The sequence below is a fragment of the Diadema setosum genome, chromosome 2 (genome assembly GCF_964275005.1).
Source record: "Diadema setosum chromosome 2, eeDiaSeto1, whole genome shotgun sequence".
NCBI lineage: Eukaryota > Metazoa > Echinodermata > Echinoidea > Diadematoida > Diadematidae > Diadema > Diadema setosum.
In genome coordinates, this window is record NC_092686.1 from 46,759,419 (window position 1) to 46,785,590 (window position 26,172).

The 26,172-nt window shown below is 37.4% G+C and overlaps 1 protein-coding gene across 1 annotated transcript in view; it reads right to left on the bottom strand.

The window, feature by feature from the left end:
• Positions 1-25,958, bottom strand: part of LOC140245782 (dedicator of cytokinesis protein 3-like) — a 127,603-nt gene extending 101,645 nt beyond the window's left edge. Inside the window, exons 1-4 of the mRNA XM_072325305.1 lie at positions 25,786-25,958; positions 21,670-21,753; positions 19,398-19,438; positions 3,799-3,848 (exon numbers count right to left, since the gene is read on the bottom strand). Coding sequence (XP_072181406.1) covers positions 3,799-3,848; positions 19,398-19,438; positions 21,670-21,753; positions 25,786-25,828 — 218 coding nt within the window. The 5' untranslated portion in view covers positions 25,829-25,958. The remainder of the gene's footprint in view (positions 1-3,798; positions 3,849-19,397; positions 19,439-21,669; positions 21,754-25,785) is intronic.
• Between the last annotated feature and the right edge of the window lie 214 nt (positions 25,959-26,172).

Below are 26,172 nucleotides of genomic sequence, written 5' to 3' on the forward strand. Positions count from 1 at the left end.
AAGTGTAACAGTATTTCCCATTTCTAGAGAAGGTATTAAAGTCAAGTACATATAATCTACATACAAATTACAATGTTCACATACTCTAGGGATGCTTAAAAATTTGTCTTTCAGAGTAATTTTGCTCAACTACTTGAGAGGATTTTTCACTCTTTACAAGAATGTATAAAAAAAATACAATTCAGTATGTCTTCAGGTTTCTGAAACTTTAGACATACACAATAGGACATGAACTGCCACATGTTTGAAGAAAAGTGTATAGACATGGTTTGACAAATAGCAAGTGACAGATACAACAAATTCTTGCCAACCAGTACTGGCAACCTATGAATATCTTGGTAGTTTAGTGCCAAGTTTCAGGTGTTTGTTGGAAAGTTTATTAACTCATCAGTCCTCATGCCTAGAAGCTCTTGTACTACAGTGTTGTATGGACATTACCTCATTGCAAAAAAAAAAAAAAAATCAATTGCTTTGCTTTCTGTGTTAAATTACACAAAAAAAGAAGATGTGCCATGGCATAATGCATTCATTCATTACTTGCAACTTGCAACTCATGGCAATATTATCTTGCTTTTCATATTAAAAGTCCTCAATACTCATGGTTGTGTTTGGTTGTCAATATGGACATTGTACATCTGAAAGATCTGTAATAATTTGAGCATGGTTTATATCCTACACTCCTTTTGTATAATTCTCTTTATAAATATGTTGTTTCACAAATTCTGGAAACTACACTGTATTCAGTAAAGTGTAACCAGTGGCTAAAAAATTCATTTATTTACTTGACACATATCTGTCAAAGTTTTGACTAGCCTTATGTTTAATATTCTAAAGTCACTCCCCCTAGCTTTTTGCCTGCACAGCAGGATTTATTGTGAACCTTGCAAAGTTTTAAATCATAAAATCTCACTTTTTACAAGCTCCTGCTGTATTCAGGTGGGTCTGGGTTTGTTTGTTTGGTTTTGTTTTTTTTTTTTCATATAAAACATACTCATAGACAGCAACTGCCATATACATGTATTCCTTTCAGAAGCATGAAAATATTTGAAATGAAATGCCCAATAGTTAATCACAACTATTATCTTCCTGCATTGTACCAATCAAATCATATCATGCACAAAACTATATCAACATCTGGATGTACAGGACATGAATATAACCTGTATACAGAAATTAATATTGAATATTCAATTCTAAACTTATGCATGGAATAATCTGAGTAAGATATCTCATTTGTAGGGAATTCTAAATCTGTTCCGTCATGTTTTTTTTTTGTAGGTGTTTTCTTCTATTTATTCTCTTTTTTATTAAAGATTTCAGTGCAGTGTGGCTAACTGACCTGACCCTGTGCAGGTAGTTAGCATACAGTACGTCGGACTCCTGCCATGTCACATTTCCTTTGCGCCTTCAGTTGATAGGAAACCCAAATATAGATCAGATGGATCAGATGTGGCAGTATTGTGCCAATAAGTGGACAATGACATCAGGATTTATTCCTGCCGTGATTTCCAACTCTTCTCCAGAGATATTTCTGGATACTGGTGCCCCTCTAGACCCGTAGCACCCCTTCCACAGCAGATGCCAAATAGTAGGGGTAACAGTGGTGCTCCATGGCAACATACTAAGGGGTTCTCGAACAGGATCAACTCATTCTGATTTTGATTTTTGGCAATGAGTACAAGATGGTCAATGTGCCACTATGTTAAATTCATGGTCATATAAAGTAGAGAGGATTAATTTTCAGTCTTTCTAAATACAGAAAAGAAATTCTCAAAATTCACACATTGTCAGCTGAAAGCAAGGTGCCTAAATGCTGTAGTACCGTTCTAGTTCTCAACCAAATACTGTGTAGGAGCTGAAATTTTTGCAGTGGTTTCAGTTTCGTGATTTTGTGCAAATCCCCTTTAAAATGAGAAAATAACAACTGTATTGAATACAAGTACAAAAAAAAAAAACAACAACAACTACAAGAAAGCGGAAAATTATAAGTTCTGAACAAAAACAATTTTTGCACAAACAAACAAAATCAAGCCATGCTAGTGCTGGATTGCATGCAACTAGTAACAACTGTAGGTCTAATATGCTGGGTTAAAGCCATGACATAGCGATATCTGGGGCAAGACAACATGCTAGCACACTGTATTCTGAATGCAGATCACACTATTTGTTCATGTACAAAGGGAATCATCAAGGAAAAAATATGAAGAACTAGTATTGTCACTTTTTACTCATTCTCATTTATTTCACGAAAGGTGAAGTACCGATTTCTGTAGACCCTCTCCCAACTGCAAAATCAACAATACACAAAGACACCCGACTTCAACAATTCACAAGAATTTCTGTGCATGAAAATTTCAGCTCATACAGTAATATTTTCTTTCCCCCTTTTCAGTCATAAAGTCTCAGGGACCACATTTTTGTGGTTTCATGATGTATCTTTGTTTTTTAACTGTTATTATTCAATGTTAGTTTTTCTTTTTTATATTGTCATTGGGGTGACAAGACCTTGTACTAAATGTAAAAGGTTCAGGAGAGCCAAAAAACATGGTGGCCAAAGCACTAAATAGCGAATGGGATAGCCTTTCCTTTGACATGCCGTGGTGGCTTCATTTTGGGGGTAAGACAGTTAGGATTTGGACAGGACATCACTAAACCGATTATTTGACCATTAATGATAAAAAAAAGTCATTTTCACCAAAATTTGAGATACAAGGTCTTGTCACTCCAGCAACAATATGAGTTTTTCGTTGTTCACAAGCAATTCAATTCAGCAAGCAATTTTTCTCACTGTTCAGAAATGCTTGCCTGACTTTGACTTTGACTTGCCCTAGCCAATCGGGCAAGCACTTATGTAGCACCTTGCAATGGTTTATTTCTTGGTTGCATAATTTTCAATTAATCTCTAAATTTCTAAAGCTATAGCATATTAAACTGATAAAACATTTCAGCGTAATTGTATAACTGGAAATACTATGTTTCTTCAACAAATAAAAATGCAAAGTTCTATCACAGACATCAGAGAATGACTAATGAATATTAGGCTTTTCAATAAATAATTTGTTACCATGGTCATTGGAAAATATGTCAGAGTATGACTACAACTCTAATTAAAATTAAACCAGTAATTACAGAAATATAATTCTAGTCACTTTTGTTACGTATAGTAATTTCCTGAAACCATCTGTTCTCAAAAAAAAAAAATAATAATCTGCTACCACGGCAATGGGATAAGATGTCAGAATTATGAAGGGCTCAATATCTAAATCTACAGAATTTATCAGTCTAGAACTTGTATGACATGTGTGCAGACTGTGGTGCTTTTAGACAAGCTAACAACAATTCTTTCACTGTGCCGCTAGACTATCTTTAAACTGAAATTCATGTTCTAATTTTTCTCTCAATATAGCATTTTTTTTTGTAAATTCCTTTCAGATGATTCTTCATGTGATATTGCCTATTTATAAGTAACAATCAGATGATGAGGTCTTGTGCTAACATTGGTCCAGTGGAAAGAAACATCTTAATATGACCTCACTATGAGCTTTAGCTGCTTACATTGGGAATGTGAGTTCATAGTGTTCATCTAACTTCTTGACAAGATCACAAACTTGGACACCACAGGTTTAGAAAATGTACAACCTGTAGGAGGTACAAATTGTTCTATCATTCTTCATGATTTAAATCTACTATTAATACACCTGTACTCCAGTATTGCATCCATTCATATGAGTAATGACAATATCACTTTCAATGATGATGATTAGCCTAAAAAGTCTACAAGTTTAGCTGAAAACTTACCCGTCTTTGGCAACATCTGTAATGTGCACCACAACAGCTGGAAATATACCCTGCATACAGGAAAAAGAAATCAGAAAGAAAGTACACCTGAGAAAAGCGTCATTTAGTCCTGTTTTCTTCCTACAACACCACTGAGCAACTGATGTCTCATTATCAGTTTGGCTGTCATTCATTCTTTCATTCATTCATTCATTCATTCATTCATTCATTCATTCATTCAACCGTTCACTTTATTTCCTCACGGGCACTTGCTTCAGCCAAACTCTTCCACAAGTTTGTGCATCTTAAAACAGTTACACAACATGATACAGGAACATACAGGATCACATTAAAATTGTATCATACAAAAAAGGGGACATTGGTTGCCCCCTGCGAACAAAGACCAAACATCTGCAATGATGCATTCACTTGTTATGATGATTAACACCTTTTCTTGTATCACAATAGTACTTCACGATGATGATGATGATGATGATGATGATGATGATGATGATGATGATGATTATTATTATTATCATTATTATTATTATTTATCTATTCATTTATTTACTTGGCATTTCAACATAAAATAGAAATAGAGAGTCATATTACACGATATAAAGAATGTGGTGATTCTAGGCACATATCACTTGGTTGCCAGGGGAGGAAAACGCAAACTTAATCACCGAGGTTCGAGGCCTTCCTCCCCGACCAGTGATGGGTTTTAAAATGACCATCCACCCACAGCATTGGGAACAAACTATGTAGTGTACAATTATATGCACCTCTATGCATAATTGGGTTTTAAAGAAGTACTTTTAAACTTAAAATTTATATGCACATTGCATACCTTATCAAGATGCATATTAGACAAATTCACTTGAACAAAGACAAAGCAAAGTATTGCATGTAGTCTTGATAATGTAATGAATATCTTTTTCATGAACAATGATAACACACAAACACACCCACCACATACTCTCACTTTGGAATGATCTCCCCAAGACTCTTTGCCAAATAATTTCCACAACTGACAAATTCAAAATCAAAACTAAAAATACACTTTTTCAGCCTTTAATTATCTATGGCTCATTTGTATAATTTACATATAATGATTTGTAGATATTGTCCAATTCTAGGTATCGCCAATACCTAGGTGCGGTGCGCAGAGCAGCGTTTTAGATGCATTATGGGATAGCTCAGGGGACAAACTTGCCCCGTTTTTTTCCATATGCACTCAGGTCATGTTCTGTCTTTATCCAGGGGTATATTTTGTTGAAGATTTCTTCGCTTTCCATCATGTGACCAGCACATTGAAGCCTTGCAGTTGTTAACCATGACTCTAGTGACCGCAAATCAGTAAAATTCAGAAACTTTCAACTTTTTTCAAGCTGAATTATAGCCAAGAAAAAAAGGAGTAACAACGTAAAAGCAGACAAATAACTCCATTGAATCACATAGGAACTGGGACGCGCGCGAGACAACCGGAAGCGAGCAATGGCACCGAGGAATCCCACAGTGCATCTGTGACAGAGCTCTTCAGCGTGCGCAGAAGTTTTCTGCGCATTGGCGATACCGAGAATTGCTTCACTGCTCCTGTGTATCATGTCAAGTGTAGTTAATTGTCTACAGATATGAAAGTATTACGAACGTGGAAGGGTGGACCTGTGTCTTATACAAGTAGCTATCAAACATTAATATAACTCAACAGAGGTACATGTACAACGTTGTTGCAGTAGTAGTACCAAAGATCCTACACACTACGTAAGATGGTCAACCCTCCCGATTTTACAAAGCCGCTGGTGAAACAGAAGTGGCTGCCGCCCTCTAGCATTGAGTGGGTATAGATCGAACAAGCATAAGCCTTTTGCAAAGGCAGTTTGCAATAATTTGTGGATGTGCACAGTCACAGTGAGTGTAGGGACCTGCGAGCGGAGCTGAGCGAGCTGTGTGCGAGTCTACCAGTCTGTGACCAGAGAGGTGAGACGAAAACTCGCTGTGCACAGCCTTTGGAAATCAAAATAATGATAAACCTGCAGATGGTTTGGTGTAGCTATTGATGCAGTCTAATGCACTGCACCAATTCTTAGGTTTACTCATGATTCTTTACAGAAAATACCTTATTTTTTGTCTTAGCCTGTCTTGGTCCTACACAAACATATCAGGAAAGTACAGCTCACCTGGAAACTTTACCCGCTCAACGCTAGTTGGTGCATTCCTCAAAAATCCCACAATTCCAAGAGACAGCGTTTCACTTTTCGACTGAGAGTTGACCATCTTTAAGTGTGTAGGATCATTGGTAGTGGTAGTAGTAATAGTACTACTACCTACACTAGTATCATTAATATCATAATTACTAGTACTGCTAAAGTATAATCTTAATAGTAATCATATCCATGGGAGTGAAGAAGGACAGAACTGCAGACTAGGGGTGCGCTTTTAATATCATCTCACTTCTGGTGCAGAATTAAGGTTTCCAAACAGCTTTAAAGGAGATTTGGGCAGTTGATAAATGCAAAGCTGTTTTGATTATGATGGGGTTTTCTGAAATGCCAAAAAAGTGTGATTCGTGACACATTTAAGCCAGAAATATGTCTCTGCGGAGATGATAAACGTAAAGTTGTTTTGAAACACGTTTGCGCAATACTAGATAGCTCAGACCTGCCCACGCCAACCACTGCCAACTACACATCTCTGCTCCTCGGGTCATACTGCGCAATGGAGCTGTGCAGTGACAAGGCCTTCCTCTGACTCACAAGAGATTAAAAAATCCAACAACTAAAGAAACGCGATCCGAAAAGCCTTTGCAAACATGTTATGATAGTGGGTATTAAAACGTGTTTCAAACATGGGATAAATGATAAACACAGCAAATACTGCACATCTGCTTCTCTCTCTTCAAGTCATAAAATGGATGAAATGATTCCGGAAAAAGCATGCCAGTGTAGAGAAGCGCTGCTCCTCGGAGACTTCTGCTTCTGTATGACATGAGGAAGCGTCGGTCTTCTAGCAAGCGTGTGTCAACGCAAACACTCAAACATCGTAAATCATTCCCAGCCTCCTGGGCTGAAGACATAACAAGTGTTGCACAAGCAATAATAGGAAGATTCATGAGGGCTGAAATGAGCAGGATTTTCTCTAATAATCTACACACAATGTGTTACAGAACAGTACTGCGGCAAAAATTGTTCCTTGCCTAAAGATATGACAAGTTATTTATGAGTGCATTTCATCAGCCTACTTGTCTAAGTGCAGTAGCATATAAATATGCCCTGTTAAGGGGGTGATGAAATACACATACATAAATACAGATTTAATACTTCTATTTTTTTTCACCAACCCTCACTTTGTTTTCTTCTTTGTCTTCCTCCTTCTACGTTAATACATTAATGCCTAGAAAACAAGAAAAAAACATGCAAAAAAATAATTGCCATAAATACAATTTTGAATTTCTATCCATCAAACCAGACAATATCCCATAGAGATTCCCTGTATGATGTTTTCACTGGAAAATGAAAAATTATCAAAGTTCAGTGACCTTTGACCTACAAAAACTGTATGCACCAAGTATCACAACTCTTACATTTCAGACTTAATTGCCAAATGTTTTACTTCTACCCTGTCCATCAATTCACATTCATAATCAATGAATATTTCATGCTGAACTAGACTGGAAATAAAATGTCTTGAAAAAGTACAGTGACCTCTGACCTTGAACTTTGTAAGCATCATCTCATGGAAATGATTGTCTTTATTACATCTGTTCCTACAATCAACTTGTACCCTGTTCCTTCACACAGCTGACAAAAAGTCACTTTCAATGAAATTTCAGTCACCTTTGACCTTTGACCATGAAGGATTTTGTCCAAATTCAGCACCTGTACTCATACAGATGCCTGGGAAAATGAAGCATCATGTTTGTTTGTTTTTTTTTCTCTGAATTGTTGATGAGACAGTGGCCTTCATGAGCATTTTTGTTTCTTTTATTTTCATAATACTGTCTTATAAGCTGTTATTTTCTCAAGGGTTTAATTTTCACAAATTTCAGAAATCACAGTTGGATCACGCATTTAACACCACGCGAAGATGTCCCCACGCGCAAGGGTAATAGTGCATTTACATTAGCATCGCCATCAATTCACGAAAACAACATCTCATGAAAATGTCTATGACCTCCTTATTTGGGAAAATATCGAAAATGCGAAAATACATGTAACAGCGTATACAGTATTAGTTCTTACACTCGACTGTAAGAAGAAACTCTGTTTATAGACTAGATTCTGTCAAATAGTTCCCACATAGGCCCTACAGATTGCGGCTCTTTGTTTCACATGGTCTATGCCATTTAAGGGTACGTAGTTCCCCGTCAGTATGATTCAAGGACTACTTTTCTGAGACAGATTGTTCATTGAAACTTTTAACGACACTACAGTTCTATTGTGGGGCATTTTATGACTTGTCACAGTATGTCACGCTCCAGTTACACCATGTAGAATATGGTGCATCCTTTGGGGAATTACAAATGTGCTGAAATAATTAATTACTCATTTTAATACCACACTCTGCTGGTTGCAAGAGACAATCAAAACCAGAAACTGCATAGATGCAAAGGACGAGGCCCTATGACAGACACACGTCTTTCACTGAGGTACAATGCACAAGTACAGCAATGCTAATGTGTGACATTGTTAAAAATGAGGAAGTTGTGCTCATTATAAATACACCCCCACTGCCTATCATACAGCATTTTCTCCTCACCAAAGGGGGTAGCCTGCATAGCAAAGTGTGTGCGCTAATTGCCCATGGTACATATGTTTGTCATCGCCATACTTTTTTGAAATATTGCCAGCTTCATTCACCACTTGGCAAACAGTCCTCCAGCAAGTGTGGAACTGGGTGCTGCTCTTCCCCATTTAATAGTGTTGTGGCCTGTACCTTCGATCCACATATCTGTGGATCACAAGTGTACCTGGTACTCCCTGTTATGTTGTACGCAGTCACAATGCACCACCATTGGCAACACTGTAAAGGTTGTATGAAACCGTGCTACAAAATAGTTTGTAGCATATTGAGCCCCGTCATTAGAACCAGCTAGTCTACTGAAACAGGATGTAATATTATGATGCTCTGTTGAAGTGGATTATGCCTGATTTGTGAGGGATGCATCATCAGCACTGCCTGGTGAAATTCCTTCACAATAGCTGCACTGAAACAAGACAGGTATCAATCTTGACAAATAAACCAAGTTTCACACATTCTCGATGGCTTGTAACAACTTACAACACTTTACTTGTGCATTACAAACATAGAGGCTTTCACTTTCCTTTCAAGTTTACAATTTTATACATAAGTTCCTACTGTCTCTCTTGAAAAAAAAAAAAACCAGCACTCCACAAATATTTGCACTATGTGTATCCATAAACTTTGCCATATCCAGTGCATCCATAACAGACCAGAAGTGGACAAAGTAAGCAAGTTGTACACTAACAGAAACACATGTCCCATAACACTACATTTATTTGATGTACATTGTACACTACATGAACTCACAGCTCATTACCCAGGGCTGCACACTAACCCATTTTTTCTGCCGGTCCAACCTGTCTTTGTCGGACCAGTAAATGCCCCGTTTTACCATTTTTTGCCGGTCCGAACAGAAAATTTACCGGTCAACAACAACAACCTAAAAAAACATTAAATGACTTGCAAACATATTTTCTTGTTTTTTTAATGGACGTAGCCCCCCCTCCCCCCCCCAACCCATGTACATTTTACAGATTGATATTTTTTTAAAACTTGCATTATTTATTGCACGAAAAAAAATAAAAAAAGGTAGGAAAAAATAGAATGTTTGTTTGTGAATTACAGTGTAAAATGATAATGAACAAAATCAGATTGTATCAAATGCGTTTGTGACTTTTTCTAAACATCGGCACACGAACTTGCTGCGTATAACCTGCTCTTGGTGGTCAGTTGGATTGCGACGATTTAATGAATTATTTTAGCTGTGATATTTTCTGATGCACGCGCTACAAGGGGTTCTTTATTTTTCTCCCGACGATGCCCGATAATCTATTCGCATTTGTGCATGCGTTCTTGAAAGGAACACGACATGCAAGGCCGAATTCGCGATCCTTTTTGCGCCCATTTCCACCTCATTAGCGGGATTGTGACGATTTCATAAATTACTTCGGCTGTAATATTTTCTGATGCAAGCACCAAAAGAGGTTGAAAATTTGTCCTTTATTTTTTCCCGACAAACTCTTCGAATTTCGTAAGTGCGTTCTTAAAAAGATGCACCACATGGCCGAATTCATGATACTTTTTTCGCCTATTTCTACCTCAAATATCAGCGGGATTGTGACGATTTCATAAATTACTTTGGCTGTAATCTTTTATGATGCACGCGCCAAAAGGGGTTGAAAAAGTGTCCTTTATTTTTTCCCAATAAACTCTTCGAATTTCGTAAGTGCGTTCTTACAGATGTTCCACACAGCCGAATTCATGATACTTTTTGCGCCTATTTCTACCGCAAATATCAGCGGAATTGTGGCGATTTCACGTATTACTTCGGATGTAACTTTTTGTGATGCACGCACCGGCAAGAATGGTTTAAAATGCGTTCTTTATTTTTCTCCCCATAATCTCTTCGCATTCCGTACATGCGTTCTACGACACGGCCGAATTCACAATCATTTTTGCGCCTATTTCTACCTCAAATATCAGCGGGATTGCGATGATTTCATGAATAACTTCGGCAGTAATCTTTTATGATAAACGCGCCAAAATGGGTTGAAAATGTGTCCTTTATTTTTCCCGGATAAACTCTTCGCATTTCGTAATGCGTTCTAAACAGATATACGACACGGCCAAAAATCATGATTCTTTTTGCGCCTATTGTTTCCTCAAACTTCAACGGGATTGCGATGATTTCATGAATTATTATTCGGCCGTAATCTTTATGATGCACGGGCCAAAAGGGGTTGAAAATGTGTCCTGTATTTTTCTCCCAATAATCTCTTCGCATTTCGTACATGCGTATACGACACGGCCGAATTCACGATCCTTTTATCGCCTATTTCTACATTAAATATCAGACGAATTGTGGCAATTTCATGAATTACTTCAGATGTAATCTTTTGGGATGCACGCACCAGCTAGAATGGTTGAAAATTCTCCCCATAATCTCTTCGCATTCCGTACATGCGTTCTTGAAAGGTATATGACATGGCCGAATTCACGATCCTTTTTGCGCCTATTTCTACCTCAAATATCAGCGGGATTGCGATGAGTTCATGTATGACTTCGGATGCAATCTTTTATGATACACGCGCCTAAAGGGGTTGAAAATGTGTCCTTTATTTTTCCCCGATAAACTCTTCGCATTTTGTAAATGCGTTCTTAAAAGATACACGACACGGCCAAAAATCATGATTCTTTTGCGCCTATCGTTTCCTCAAACTTCAACGGGATTGAGATGATTTTATGAATTATCATTCGGCTCTATAATCTTTATGATGCACGGGCCAAAAGGGGTTGAAAATGTGTGCTGCATTTTTCACCCAATAATCACTTCGCATTGCGTACATGCCTGTACGTCACGGCCGAAGTCACAGTCCTTTTAGTGCCTATTTCTACATCAAATATCAGCGGGATTGCGATATGTCATTAATTATTTCGGCAGTAATCTTTTGTGATACATTCACCAGAAGGGTTGAAAATGCGTTCTTTATTTTTCTCCCAGTAATTTCTTCGTATTTGGCGTTTTCAAAGTTATACATTGCATGCAGGGCCGAATTCGACATTCTTTTTGTGCCTATTATTGTTTACTCAAATTCCAACGGGATTGCGAAATTTTCATGAATTACTATTCGGCTGTAATTTATATGATGCAAGCGCCAAAAGGGGTGAAAATGTGTCCTTTATTTTTCTCCCGCTAATCTTTTCCCATTTGGTACATGCGTTCTTATCTACAAGGTATACGACACGGCCGAATTCACGATCCTTTTTGCGCCTATTTCTACCTCAAATATCAGCGGGATTGTGGCCATTTCATGAATTACTTTGGATGTAATCTTTTGTAATACACGCACAAGAAGGGTAAAAATGTCTTTTTTATTTTTCTCGCGATAATCTCGTCGCATTTGTGTATGCGTTTTTGATAACCAAGACGGCATGCAGGACTGAATTCAAGATCCTTTTTTTGCGCCTATTATTTCCTCAAATTTCAACGGGATTGCGTTGATTTCATGAATTGTTATTCGGCTGTAATCGTTTATGATGCACTCACCAAAATGTGTCCTTTATTTTTTTTCTTTTTCTCCTCTATAATATCTTCGCATTTCGTACATAATCTTTTGGAAGATACGACGCGGCCGGTCGAATTCATGATCCTTTTTGGGACGATTTCTACCTGAAATATGTACTAGTAAGCGGGACTGCCATGATTTCATGATTTTTTTTTCTCCCTAGTATTATCTCTTCACATTTTGTGCATGCGTTCTTAAAAAGTACACGGAAGGGCCGATTTCGTGATCCTTTTTGCGCATATCTTCGTTATGAGAACATTCTGAGCGAATGAAAATATTAATTTGTGAAATGACTGTGCAAATTGAAAATAAACGCAATCAGATCCATTTACTGTATCGCTGAATATCGAATGTGTTTTTACTTTTTCTAAAAATCGACACAAGTAAATTAGTTCTAACATAACTGCCACGCTGCTGCGAAGCCGGGATCGGATCGATCTTGCGTTAAAAAATCATGAGTAAAATGACCTAGAAATGCGTGCGCTTCTTTCAATGCTTCTTGTCTGGCATGACCGCCGATTGCAAGCAAACACACTGTACATGCTTTGCATCGTGTGCTTTGCATGTATTGCATTGCATGGCAGTGCGTGAGCAGCGCCAAATGCGCAAGCGAGCGCGAATGTAACTGATCCACTGCTAGTGCTAAAAACTATGTTTACTGTGCAAATTGCACCGGTAGACATAAACGAAAACTTGCGTAAAACTTGTTGAACAGTGCGATATCTTTCATTCTGTTTCTCCCTGATCGGGGCTGCTCTTTTCCTTTCTACTGACCCCACCAATGTTTTTTTTTTTCACTGGTCATGTCGGACCGGTAACTTGTGGATTTCCTGAAAAGTTACCGGTCCGACAGTGACTTTTACCGGTCTTTGACCGTCGGACCGGCGCCAGTGTGCAGCCCTGCATTACCTCACAGCATAACTCTGATGATGAATACAACTACCCAGATTCCGCTGTATTTAGTGGACATCATCAGATATAATTATTGCTCGAGATTGGCGGAGATACTGTGAGTTACACAGTGTACTGTGATTTTGTGGACCCTTATCATGTCACTGTTTGTAATCTCTGCTTCTGATATCATACTGCTTTGGTCTTGCTACACGTAGTTAATGTGCCTTTAGCTCACCCTACTTTCTTTTGTGATTGTATATTTTTTGAGAACTAGTGGCAGTGTTTTCAGGTGTTTCTTTTTTCTAGGACAGGAGTGTGTCTTTCTCTTTATGACATAAACATACAATGTAACTGTCCCAAAACTAAAACTGCAGAATGCTTGTAGTAGCATGACCAACGAACTACACCGCTCACAATGTAAGTGGCTTACATTCAATGACATGACCCTGGCAAGCAATTTGCTCATTAGTGACACAAAAGTCTCTTCCACATTGCTACTGTGCAGCAGGAAATATTCGCAGCATGACATTTTTGCAAATTTGAGCCAAGCGCCTTTTTCAAGATATGAAATTCTCATGAAATGCCACAGGCATTCCATGCACAATGTAAACACAGAACGTCAGCATGTATCTTAATTTCACGAAATTTGGCTCTCGCAAAGTTTGCGAAATTAAAATGCATGTGAACATTTCTTGTTGTAAAGTATTTGGGTGGCATTATGCTTCACAAACTTTACCCATTTACTTTTACAGATCCATGGATATTACTTGGTGAGATTTCTCCTCTATTCTTCTTCAGACCAATATATTGCTGCTTCACAATGGGATCCCACAGCACGTCTGAGACAATACTCTTGTCTACTATTTATTGTCCATTGTTTGTGAGACATTCTATCACTTTTCACAATGGCCTGTATCTAGTAAAAAATGATGTGACTTGTACCTTGTAAAAAGATACATAAATAATGATAATGCACACGCCAAAGCAGCAGAGAACACAATCTACTTGCCTGTATCAGAAGTATACTTGCAGCTACAATGTATCCCTATCAAATTATTGAAGCGTATTGTAGCCATTGACTGAATGTCTCACAGTTATTGCTGATCTGTATCATTACAAGGAACAATCTACAGTGCAATAAAACAGGTTGTACTATCTATTATGTAATGAATCCAGTGCAATAAAACTGGTAAGATTTAAAATCTATATAAGAATGTGCATCCATGATATCAATATATCCTCATTCAAGTATTATAAGCTGTAATAGAGTGCAATTATATTAAATGAATAAATCTGTTGGTATGGTGCAACAAGCCCAGGGCAACCAAGACTATACAGCTACACTGTAGGTGATTAATTGGAATGGATGTTTGCCTGTACAAAGTATGGCAAGTGGAGGAAAAAATACCTTTTGTGATGGAAACAAGAAAGAAAGAAAGAGGATATTTACTATATAGAATTTCAACTTTCATATTAAGAACACGAGACCCGCGGGTCTAGCGCTCACCTGAGTATCGCAAGTTCACCTTTCACGCAGTCACTAATCTAAATTATTCACAGCTCTACTAAAATTTGACCAGGCATTCTCAAGTAGAAGATGAAAATGTACAATAAGGGCCCAAATTGTTTAAGATTCCTTAATTTGGGGGGATTAGGGCCCCCTGGGGCCCTCTGGGTGTGGCATGGTGCCCATTTTGATAAATTGAGATCCTGACCCCCTAGGGATGCTACCTGCCAAGTTTGACGAAAATCCATCATAAGGTTTTCAGGAAGAAGATGAAAATGTACAATTCAGGCCCCCATTTGGACCTTCCCCCCCCCCTCCCCCCCCCCTCCCCCCCCCTCCCCCCCCCCCCCCCCCCCCCCCGCCCCAAGAGGGGCACCCCTGGATCTGCTATGAACAAACTTGAAACTACAGTCATTCATGTACTCACTCATAGTATTAACTTAGCTCTATAACTTCTGATTCTAGAGAAGATTTTTAAAGATTCCTTCATTTTGGGGGGTTTGGGCCCCTCTGAGGGCCCCCCTGGGTGGGGCATGGTGCCCATTTTAACAAATTGAGATCCTAACCCCCTAGGGATGCTACCTGACAAGTTTGGTGAAAATGGGTCAAGGGGTTCTCAAGAAGAAGATGAAAATGTACAATTTAGGCCCCATTAGGACCCTTCCCCACCCCCCTCCCCTGGGTCCCAAGGGGGCACCCCTGATTCTGCCATGAACAAACTTGAAACTACAGTCATCAATGTACTAACTCATAGTATTAACTTAGCTCTATCACTTCTGGTTCTAGAGAAGAAGATTTTTACAGATTCCTTAATTTTGGGGGGTTTGGGGGCCCCCCTGGGGGCCCCCTTGGTGGGGCATGGTGCCCATTTTAACAAATTGAGTTCCTAACCCCCTAGGGATGCTACCTGCCAAGTTTGATGACAATCGGTCTTGGGGTTTTCAAGAAGAAGATGAAAATGAAAAAAGCTTACGCACGACGCACGACGCACGACGGACGACGCACAACAGACGACGCACGACGGACGCCGGACGCAGGGCGATCGCAATAGCTCACTTGAGCCTTTGGCTCAGGTGAGCTAAAAAGAGATATTAAACCACACACTCCTGTAGAAGGTTGGGGAGATCATGGTGTCAGCTGCCTAGAAACAAGTCTCTCTTCGATGTGCATTCAGATCTTCACTAATTTCTCCTCTTTTTGTAAATGAAATTATGGAAAAACCTATAATTTGAATGATATAATTTGGCCTTGTAATTGGAGAGATGTGCTGTTATGAGATCACTAACTGATTTACTGTCAATGTCATTAGCACATGTGGTTGTGAGCAATACAAAATCTTGTTTAAAAAATGTGTAAAACTCTACTAAACAATCCATAAGTTTCTAATTAAAGGCATAATTCACCATTTGCAGATGAAACAAAAACCCAGCATTAGTGCTAAAAAATAGTTCTAAAATGTGAGTTGGGGATACAAACAACTGCTGTAAAAATTTGAATCCATAAAATTGATGTTAAATATTGTTAAATATACAAAATGTAAACAATAGTTATAATAAAAATGTTTCCAGACTAAACCATCTACAGTTACGGTTTACTGAGAAATATACAGATATCTCCTTATATTTTAGGCTTTATCGCGAAAATTTTATATGATAGAATGTTTTGTGATACAACAGACCTACACATATGCATTAAATGTCATATCTTGAAATTTTTTTAAATCACTGTTCCCAAAGGTAAACAGGACCTTTAATGTAAGCCCAACTTTATGAAACTTCTACCATATTTGTTTTATTTCGTAAGAGATTGTCATTATGCTATAGTCAATTGCATGGTATGTCATTATGCAAGTGTTACAAAAAGTTTTGAACACAAAATTTATACAAAATACACTGATTATGTGTTTTACAAGTGCAGTATGGCCTTGGTCATGCACAACTACAAGTATGTATGATATTGTATTTATTGACAGTGTATTTAGAAGCATGAGTTCCAGAGTGCATGAATCAGCAAAATACAAACTCACACTTAGGGAATTCAGCAGCTTTTTTGCCACACTTCAGGGAATTATTAAATACTTCTCACACTTGCCCAATTGGCCGTACAGTTAAAGGGACTGTACAGTACTGGTTGAGGTAAGGATTCATGTTTTGAACATTCCTAAGTGAGATAATGAAAAGCCTCTTATGAAATATGAAAGAGCATGTAATTTTAAGAAGGATTCAATGTTTATTTGATGAAAATTGGTTTTCAAATGGCTGAGATATCCAAAAAAGTGCTAATAATAAAAGGCGACATGCCCCAACTTTATTAGTATCTCTTTGTTTCACCTTGTTTTTGGATATCTCAGCCATTTCAAAACCGATTTTCATCGAATAAACTTTTGATACCCCTTAGAACTGCATGCTCCTTCACATCTCATAGAGTGGTTTCTGAATATCTCACAAAACGTTACAAGCTAAATCTTCACCTCGACCAGAACTGTACATACCCTTTAAAGGCTCTCATAATATAAAAATGAAAATTTTCGCTCATTTCACACAATATAATTTTGTAATAGCTTGCGCAAAAATAAAAGTGTGCAAATTTTTTGTTCATTATATTGCGATATCATTTAATATCTTTCATTCTGAGGCAGGTTAACATGTAGTGTAGGGGTGTACAATGTATGTGTCATGTTATTTGTAGAACTTTTGTCTTCTTATTCACTAGTCCTGTATAAACTTACAATGTAAGTGAATTTGCTGTTGTAATGCGGACCAAACTATATGTACATTTGTATGTGTTATTTTCTGCTTTCAATGTTCATTACCCCCCAATACAATATGATCTTTTAGAACACTTTAATGAGAGATAAGACAAAGACATTTTTGCGAGATGTTGTTTTTGCGATCTGATTATCGTAAGTGCACTAATATCCTTGTGTGTGGCAACATTTTTGCGTGTTGCTAAATTCATGGCCCAACAGTGATATAATTCACGAAATTTGCAAAATAGCCTTTACGGTATACTGATACCAAATGGGCGCTTTTGGAAAATATTCTGTTTCTTAAAGCCATTTAACTTTTCATTGAAGTGTGTATACATGCCAAAAATGCAGTATAGCAAAGTTGTATAATAAACATTTGCAAGCTTTGCTGAGCTGCAAATTTTATACCAAAGCTAATTCTGCATGACGCTTTCAATGCACTGCTGGCATATTGCGATATACCGATCAGGTTGTGCGCAGTTGTGCAGTTTTGCAAAATTAGAGAAGTTGGCAAGCCGTCAACCGAGTCAGGTGTGCGATCATGGCAATTGAAGAGTTAAAGGAAAAGTTCACCTTCATAAACATAAGGATTGAGAGAATGCAGCAATATTAGTAGAACACATCAGTGAAAGTTCGAGGAAAATTGGACAATAGATGCAAAAGTTATGAATCTTTAAAATTTTTGTGTTGGAACCGCTGGACGAGGGGACTATTAAGGCTCATGATGTCATATGAGTACAACAGTATAAAGAAAATGTAAAGAAAATTCAACATATTTTCACTTTTTTCGCATAATAAAAGAGCACTTGACTTGCCTCTTTCTAAAGGCAATGGGAATATTACCCATGACATATCAGTAACAAGTCAAGGGAATGTGTACTTTTTTCAAAAGATGAAATTTTGTGAAATTCTCTTTATATTTTCCTTATATTGTTGTACGCATGTGACATCATACACTACATGTGTACAGTAGTCTTCTCATCCAGCGGTGACTGCACAAAAACTTCAAAAATTCATAACTGTTGAATGGATTGTCCGATTTTCCTCAAACTTTCAATGATGTGTTCTACTAATATTGCTACATTCTCTCAATCCTTATGTTAATGAAGGTAAACATGTCCTTTAAACAGCAACAACAACTACTGTACATGTACTACTGGACCTCTGTCAGGACCCACATGGGGCAACCCTGGCACCACCTGTGAAAAACTGCTGCCCTTCCACTTCTTGAAGAATTACATGATTGTTATATAACCACAAATATAACAATGGACAACTTTCATGTTCATGGTATACAAGCTAATATCAAAATCTCATCTAAATTTTATAAGGACAGTGCCACTGACTAGCAACAACAACAGAAAAATCACAAAATTACAGTAAAAGTTGCCTACAGATTCAAACAGCTGTGCCAAAAGTCACCTGAAACACTGCCAGTAAAATCAAAGTGCGATTTATCTACACATAACTTTGCATAAAAATTGCTGTCACGAAGTGTAGTGTAAAACCATCTTTGCAAAAAAATTGCCATTCTTAGTATACAATATTCTGTCTACGCAATATTTTCTTAGATTACTCCCCACAACCAGGGGTAAAATGTGCAGTCAGTCAGCCAGGCTTTTTTCTCAGGACTCTTAACTTTTTGTTTAAGTGCCATAACATTGTAATTTTTAACGGCAAAGTGCAAGAAGAAGTCATGTCTTGTGAGTTTTCAATATTGCAATGGATTCACTCAAGAAAGGACCTTTAATATCACTTATGTCTTGGAAGGCAAGAATAAAGCCTGTGAAATCAAAACCTAGGTGTAAACTTTAATAAGCTTGGTGCATACTTTAAGAAGTGGTCCTCTTCAATTGAGGATGATAGGCTTCTACTCTATAGAGGTTTTTATTTAGTTTATGTCAGCTGCTGTTTCTTTCACCACGAGTATTTTCAAGTTTACTTCTGATATGCTAGTTTGCATGAACTCCAATACTACATATTATTCGAGTCTGTGCACCTATAAATGTGTATAAAGTGTATGTGATTTGTTGTTTACAAATTTCATTAAAAAATAAGGAAAAAACAGGTATAAAAGATATCCCCAACATCAACAACAACACTTGATCTGGAAGGGGTAGAGTACTCTAATTATCAACTAAATGTATTCTCTACAGCTTACCTTCACATCAGGATTCTTTGTGCAGTATCCACTATACCAGCCTGCAAATGAAAGAAATATGAGTGTTAGTACCGCATTCTATATGCCCGATAGAGCTACTCTCGAGTGTGTGATAAGAGTAGAAAACAAGCACTTTGCATTTGCAAGATGATAGTGCAGTTAAACATATATATAATAAATATATATATCATTCTCTTCTTCTTCTTCTTCTTTTCTCTCTCTCTCTCTAATACAAGTGTTCTTTGATCATCGTCCAATGGCTTAATGTTGCTGAACATCCCGAACTGGACACTGTATTTGGCATCAATTCATTGAAGATAATTAAGGAAAAATTGATTAACAAGTTAAACTTCCATATTCTCTGCTATCCACACCGGGTCTATACATTTTACAATTGATTCAAAGCAAAACTAAAGTCACCTCGCAACACATTTGGTGTATGTCAGACCAATGTAAGAGTCCTAAACTGCACTTTGTACAATTTAGGACTCTTGTACTTTGACTGGCAGATGGACAATGCACAAATTATTTTTGTATGATGTCAGATGGAATTTTTCCTGTAATCGGGCTGAGGTATCATAAACCCAATACAAAATAAAACACTTACAAACTTTTAAGTCTAGTTACCCCCCCCCCCCCATTGCAACAGCTCACATAAATTTTACATTGTCTCACACAGACATGAATTCATGAATTTTTCTTCTGTAATTATATGCACACTAGCAAAAAATAGAGTACCTGTATGTATCAAGAAAGCTGCTTTCCAATCAGTAGTTGCTGACTTTTTCTATAGCAAGCTACAGCAATCCACACTCTATCACCAGCCACAGAGCTTACATTTACAATGTACATGTAAGCATGAAAATGAACACATGGTGTGCCCCCTCTAGAAGACTTTGAGCAAGTTCTCAACCATCCCTTAAGTTTAAAGACATTCCCTTAAAAATTTGGCAAATTCTTCACCCTGCAGTCAGGGTTACTTGAACTTCAAAAATGCTTTGCAGCATTACATTTTATAAATCAACAAATTGTGTATGTTGCGAGCTATACCCTGCTGCTCCAGCTTTTGATTTAATGGGACAATCAGTCTCGTCGCCTAGCAGCAAAAAAGACTAATATACAACATGAGAAATGGCGCAAGAAGGTAGTTGTTGACCTATGGCTTGTGTGGATGTAAAAAGCAACTTTCTGATCCCGAGAGGTGGAAGTCAGTAGCTCAATGGCTTCCTGCAAAACACTCTGACAAAGAAATCACTCCCGATCCCTTCACTGCCAAATTGGTTGGGCATGACTGGCTGAGTGATTTGCCAGCACTCACAATCGCATGGAGGAGGTAATAAATGGTAAACTTATCAGACAAACTGTGACGCCAAAGACATTACTGACAACCCCTGCCTATCCCTGGCATGGAATGTGTCAAAATTTTCAGACATTACAGAGATTGTGAGAAACCGGGTCAAAAAAAATCTAGCATATACCACTTTGAACATCATTTCTTTTTCTTCTTTTTTTTTTTTTTTTTTTTTTCAAATTACACAGCACCCCAAATGGGCTGACACACTTTACGGTAACTATGTCATCACCACTAGTACAAAGGTACTGCAGATATACAATAGTCACTGATAATTTTAGCCCATGAAAACCTTGTTGTAGTGTACTAAAAATCATACATTGTAGATACATAATATCATTGCTGTTTGAAAAGGCTGTCTTGTGAGGACTACGGTACACTAGGTATGATGGGTATATAGCAATTAAAAGTCATGTTCTTCAGTAAAACTAGAAAATCTTTCCCCATGGATCTAGATGGAATGCGAAAGTGATATCTACAATTTATGAAGGTAATGATGTTGAATGAAACTGAGTACAGGAATGCAACACATTGTTTTTGCAATCACTGTAAACAACACAACTCTTGAATGCATTCCAGTTGGTTGTATGCATCATGTCAAAACAAACATTCTCACTCTACACATATCTCAGCTGCTCTCCTTTTTATTCTTACAGGCTCTGTGAGAACCATACTAAATCTTCTCAGCAACAAAGCGACAAATGTCACACTGTTGCACTGTTTGTAGATGGGTTGAATATCTGTAGATAAAGGCTTATTTTGGGACATTGTCATGCTGCAATACAACTGTTTATTTTTGTTTTGTTTTGTTTTTTGTTTGGAGGGGTAGGGGTGGAGTGGGGTGGGGACAGGATTTAACACTATTAGATATTACTGTGTACATGACTGTATATCTCATGGACTCAAGAAAGGATAAATTACCAGCATTCTCCTGCAAGATCTGCACCGTATCTCCAATCTTGAGAGGTAATCCATGTTCGGCTTTGCTGTCAAAATTCCAGACAGCTGTGCAGAGAAAAAGGACACAAAATAAACACATGCCATGACAACACATTAAAGCAATATATTTTATCTGCATTGTTATTTCCTATACAGTTACTATCTATGCAGTCTGCAGGAATCTGCACTAATCTCAGTCTGGAATGCCTTAAAGCTCTGGGCAGCTTAGGTTCTGCGACAAAAATAAGTTTTCAGACATTACCAAAGAATTCTGAAGTCTTGGCTTACAAAGGAACTACAAACAAGTTTAAGGCCCCATTCTCTATGAGTTATCCTTGATACTGTTTTGTTTATTTAAAGAAAAAAAAGCAAGACAAAAAATAGTTATTGGATTTTAAAAATGTTAGGTCATTAAAGTCATTTCCATAAAAACTACACCTCTATGATTTCTTTGACCTGAACGATTGTAATTCTGTAAGATTATGATAACACTAAACTCAGGTTCATCCACGCTATCTAATCTACAAAGTTCATTTCTTCAAATCAGAGTTAGCATACAATGATATGTATGTCATGGTCTGTAATCTTTAGTCTGAAATGACTATATTCCCTTCTTCTTTTTTTTTCTTTTCTCTATTTCTTCCTTTCTTTTATGCTGTGTGAGAGATTTTTAATGCTCTTTGGGCACTCAGATTGAATGGTAAAAGGCATTATAAATACCCCTTATTACTATCATTATTTTATTATTATTATTATCAATCATTATCATCATCATTATTAATTATTATTATTATAAATTGTATGTTCAAAGATGCAGAAAGGGAAAGACAAAATAATCACCCATTTGATTGATAAAGCATGAAGACTAGATCATATTAATGTCCTACAGTTACTGTAGATATAACTGTCTGATGTTGGAAATTCAAATAGAACGAGACTCGGCAAACAGAGCGAATCCTCTGCAACAGACTGAATAACTTCTAAACAAACCAAAACTTGGGGAAGTTATATATTTTCAGTGTACTACTTCCCTGCAGTAAATTCCCTTTTGACAAGAAGCTTTGTTTTGTTTTGTTTTGTTTTTGTTTTGTTTTTTCTAAAAAAGGAGGAAGTGTACAGTAGGAGTATGAGACAGGGGACATGCAAAGGAAATCACCAGTGTTACTGTACATACAAGACTGCCTACTATGGATATAGGCATAAAAAAAAACTTTTTTTTTAAAATGTAATAACCATGTTTTATCAATCAGAAAATACAAAATGATATAATTTACACATGCTCTCATTCTCTACCATTCTCATGGCAAATACTATATAAAAGCATTTACTTAATCATCATCATTGGTAGAAATAAATGATTTTGATCAAGTTTTATAGTGTTACTGTACATTGTCAGGCCATAGAATGCAGGGCCTGCATGTACACTCACCATCTGGTGAAATCACATGAAATTTAATTTTATACATTAATCAATTTCTTTTTTATGTGCTTATTTTTTTATGGAACAGAATTACTTTTACGAATCAAATGCACTCTGACGCAGTATGGAGATGATTTTTAAGAGTCTTTGGAAAAAATGTTTTTCAACTTGTCAATGGATTAGGCTTTGCACTGTAAGTCAAAATTTTGTCACTTTTCACCTTGGCTTGTTTCTCCTTACTTCTCTCAGGTCTATTTTCCTTTATATCTGCATATTCCTTCCTTCAATATGCCTAGACACATTAATCTACTTTTTTGGGGATTATAATGTGTTACAAATATGGTTTATCATTATTACAATCCTGTAAACCTCTCCCTTCACCTGTATCTCTTTCACTCAAGTGGTTGAATCTTGTCATCAGGCTGCAGTATTCCTATACTGTGTGGTTTAACTTTTCTGTCTATACTGTGTCATGATTCATGTTTGCAGTCTTGTATGACAGCATGAAATAACCCCTCCCCCCCCAACACATACACACACACACACACACACACACACAAAAAGACACTTTAGAAGAGACATCTCCATTCGTACGGTGTATGAGTAGTTGACATACAACTGTACATGTAGGGTACAACCTGTAGAGGTAACACAATGATATTGGAAGAAAGTAATAACAAATATCATTCTTGATTCGTGTGAATGAATGTGAATGACTACATATTTTTTCCACTGCTGCTTCAGACTGACTGATAATTTTTTTAATCACTTGACCTGTTGAGGATGGACTGATTTTGCTATAAAACGCATTTCCCATAGACACCTGCCCAAGTATTCTCCGGACTCGTCTTCAACAGGTTAAAAGAATGTGCATTGGTCAAATGGTCAGTTTGAGCTCAAATGGAATTAATGATGTTGACATCCTCCTATGTTTCATATTTTCATTGATGATGATGTCATTTAAAGTTGCTGCCCTGTTGCTTTGACTTTCAACTTTAGAATTTTCTCTAAACTAGGAATAGTTCAAAATTACAAATGGAGTACATTAAAGTTGAACAAACAACATTTATGCACACATCACTAAAACAAAAGCAACAGGCCAGTGAAAAATTTTGAGCAGAAGTCAGTAGTACTCTTTTGCTTGTAAATTTGAAATTAGACGGGTGTACCTCACAATGGTTGTCCTTGGCATGTCATACGAGTATATCGTTTGTAGGCCTACATGTACATCTTGTTTCGATCTTGAAATACTCATTTTGAGATGGTATTACATGTACTCTTAAATTATTTTCTTGCATTGTCTTTACCCATATTTTCTATATTACTGTACCCTGTTCTAAAAGAAAAAAAAAAATTATCAAAGTGTATAATTCATGTCATCGCAAACCTTTCAAGAAGAAGCAATTTGATTACTCTGATACACATTCAACTCTTGATACAATTATAACTAGGCAGATTTTTTTACACTAATTTCCTGTAGATGAGACAATTCTTTGTCAATGAGCTGCTTTATTAAAGGGGTTATAGGATTTCAAGTTCTGCAAAGCCTGGCATAATAAAGCCTGTAACAAGCCTTGTGGTCAAATCATGGGTGGCTTGCATTACATGTAGTCAGTACTCTTTCACTTTGAAAACTTCCTGACTGACTCTGTTTCCACTGATTTCAAGCATTTTTTTTTTTTTTATTGTAGGTCTATAGTTGCATTTTTGTTTTGATATGATTATTTCACTGCATGATACTTATTACAATGTAGGTCTACTTCCTGAATCTTTATACGTGTGGATTGTCTGGTCCCATGCTTCTCAACCAGTGGGCTGCAATGTTGCCCAAAAAGAAATAAAAAGATTTGATTCAACTATAGAAATGGGCCTCAAAAAAAGTTGTAGACCTATTTTGTGGGAGAAATAAGAAACAAAAAGAACAATTGCCAGGGGGGGGGGGGGGGAGGGGAGGGGGTGCGCACCCCTTTAATCTTATAAAGGTGCCTCCCCTTTATGGAATTCCTGGATCTGCCCCTACAATGTGAAATCATCATCTTGACCCTGGGAGACTAAATTAGTAAATACTAACTTAATACTACTATGATCGTATGAACCCCTACCACTGCCGACCCTTTAAAAAGTACATGTATTATAGCTATGGGACATTACACTTCCAAGACTTAACGTTAGATGTCTGTGTGCCAAATACGATGCAAACACAAAAGAACACATCTCCCTTAAAACAATCTACTCTGGCCTTTAAAGTCATATTATTGCCTGTATGTTGTGGATGACACTTACTTACACTACATTTGCTCCTGCGATAATTGCCTTTATTTTCTCCATGCAAAGACTTCACGGTTAGGGTTGTTCATGTTAGGGTTAGGGTTGTGATAGGGTTTTAGTAGTTTGATTTGAGGATTAGGATGAGGGTTATGTTTGTGGGCAGAATTCATGCTTGGCTTAGCGTACATATAGTATTACATGTATTTCATGGGAGCAATTGTCTCAGGAGCAAATGTCATGCTGTAACAGAACCGTCGCTCCATTTGTGTATGACTGTCCGTCACACTCAGGACTCGAGACCTAATTGGAGTCACACCACACTCGGGCGACACTGCTCGATTGTGATCAAGCGGTGGCTAAATAATGTAGACCTAACTTACTAAGTTCTTAGTTTCTATGAATAAACTCACCAACGCCAGTCATCCGGCCCTTGCCCTGCACAGGTTGCCACATGATGCCACACTATGCCACCGCCATTTATGCTATCCACGACAGGGTTCTGGCATATGAAAGCGGAAATTACTAGGTTTATAATCTATCGCAATCTTCTCCACACAAAGTTTATGCACGGAGGAGTATCGGGTCATTCAATCGCTAGCGAGTCGAAAACTAGGAAGTGATGCACCGTATATCACGCGCCGTATGCAGTGTACACGTATAACCACCAGGCAGGGTATTCATGCAGACGTACATTACAGACCAGTGCACGCGCACAGCGGCGTGCTATACATCTGTATTATTATGAACTACGTTGTATGCGAATTCCTATACATGGGGAAAGATTACAGGCGTCAATC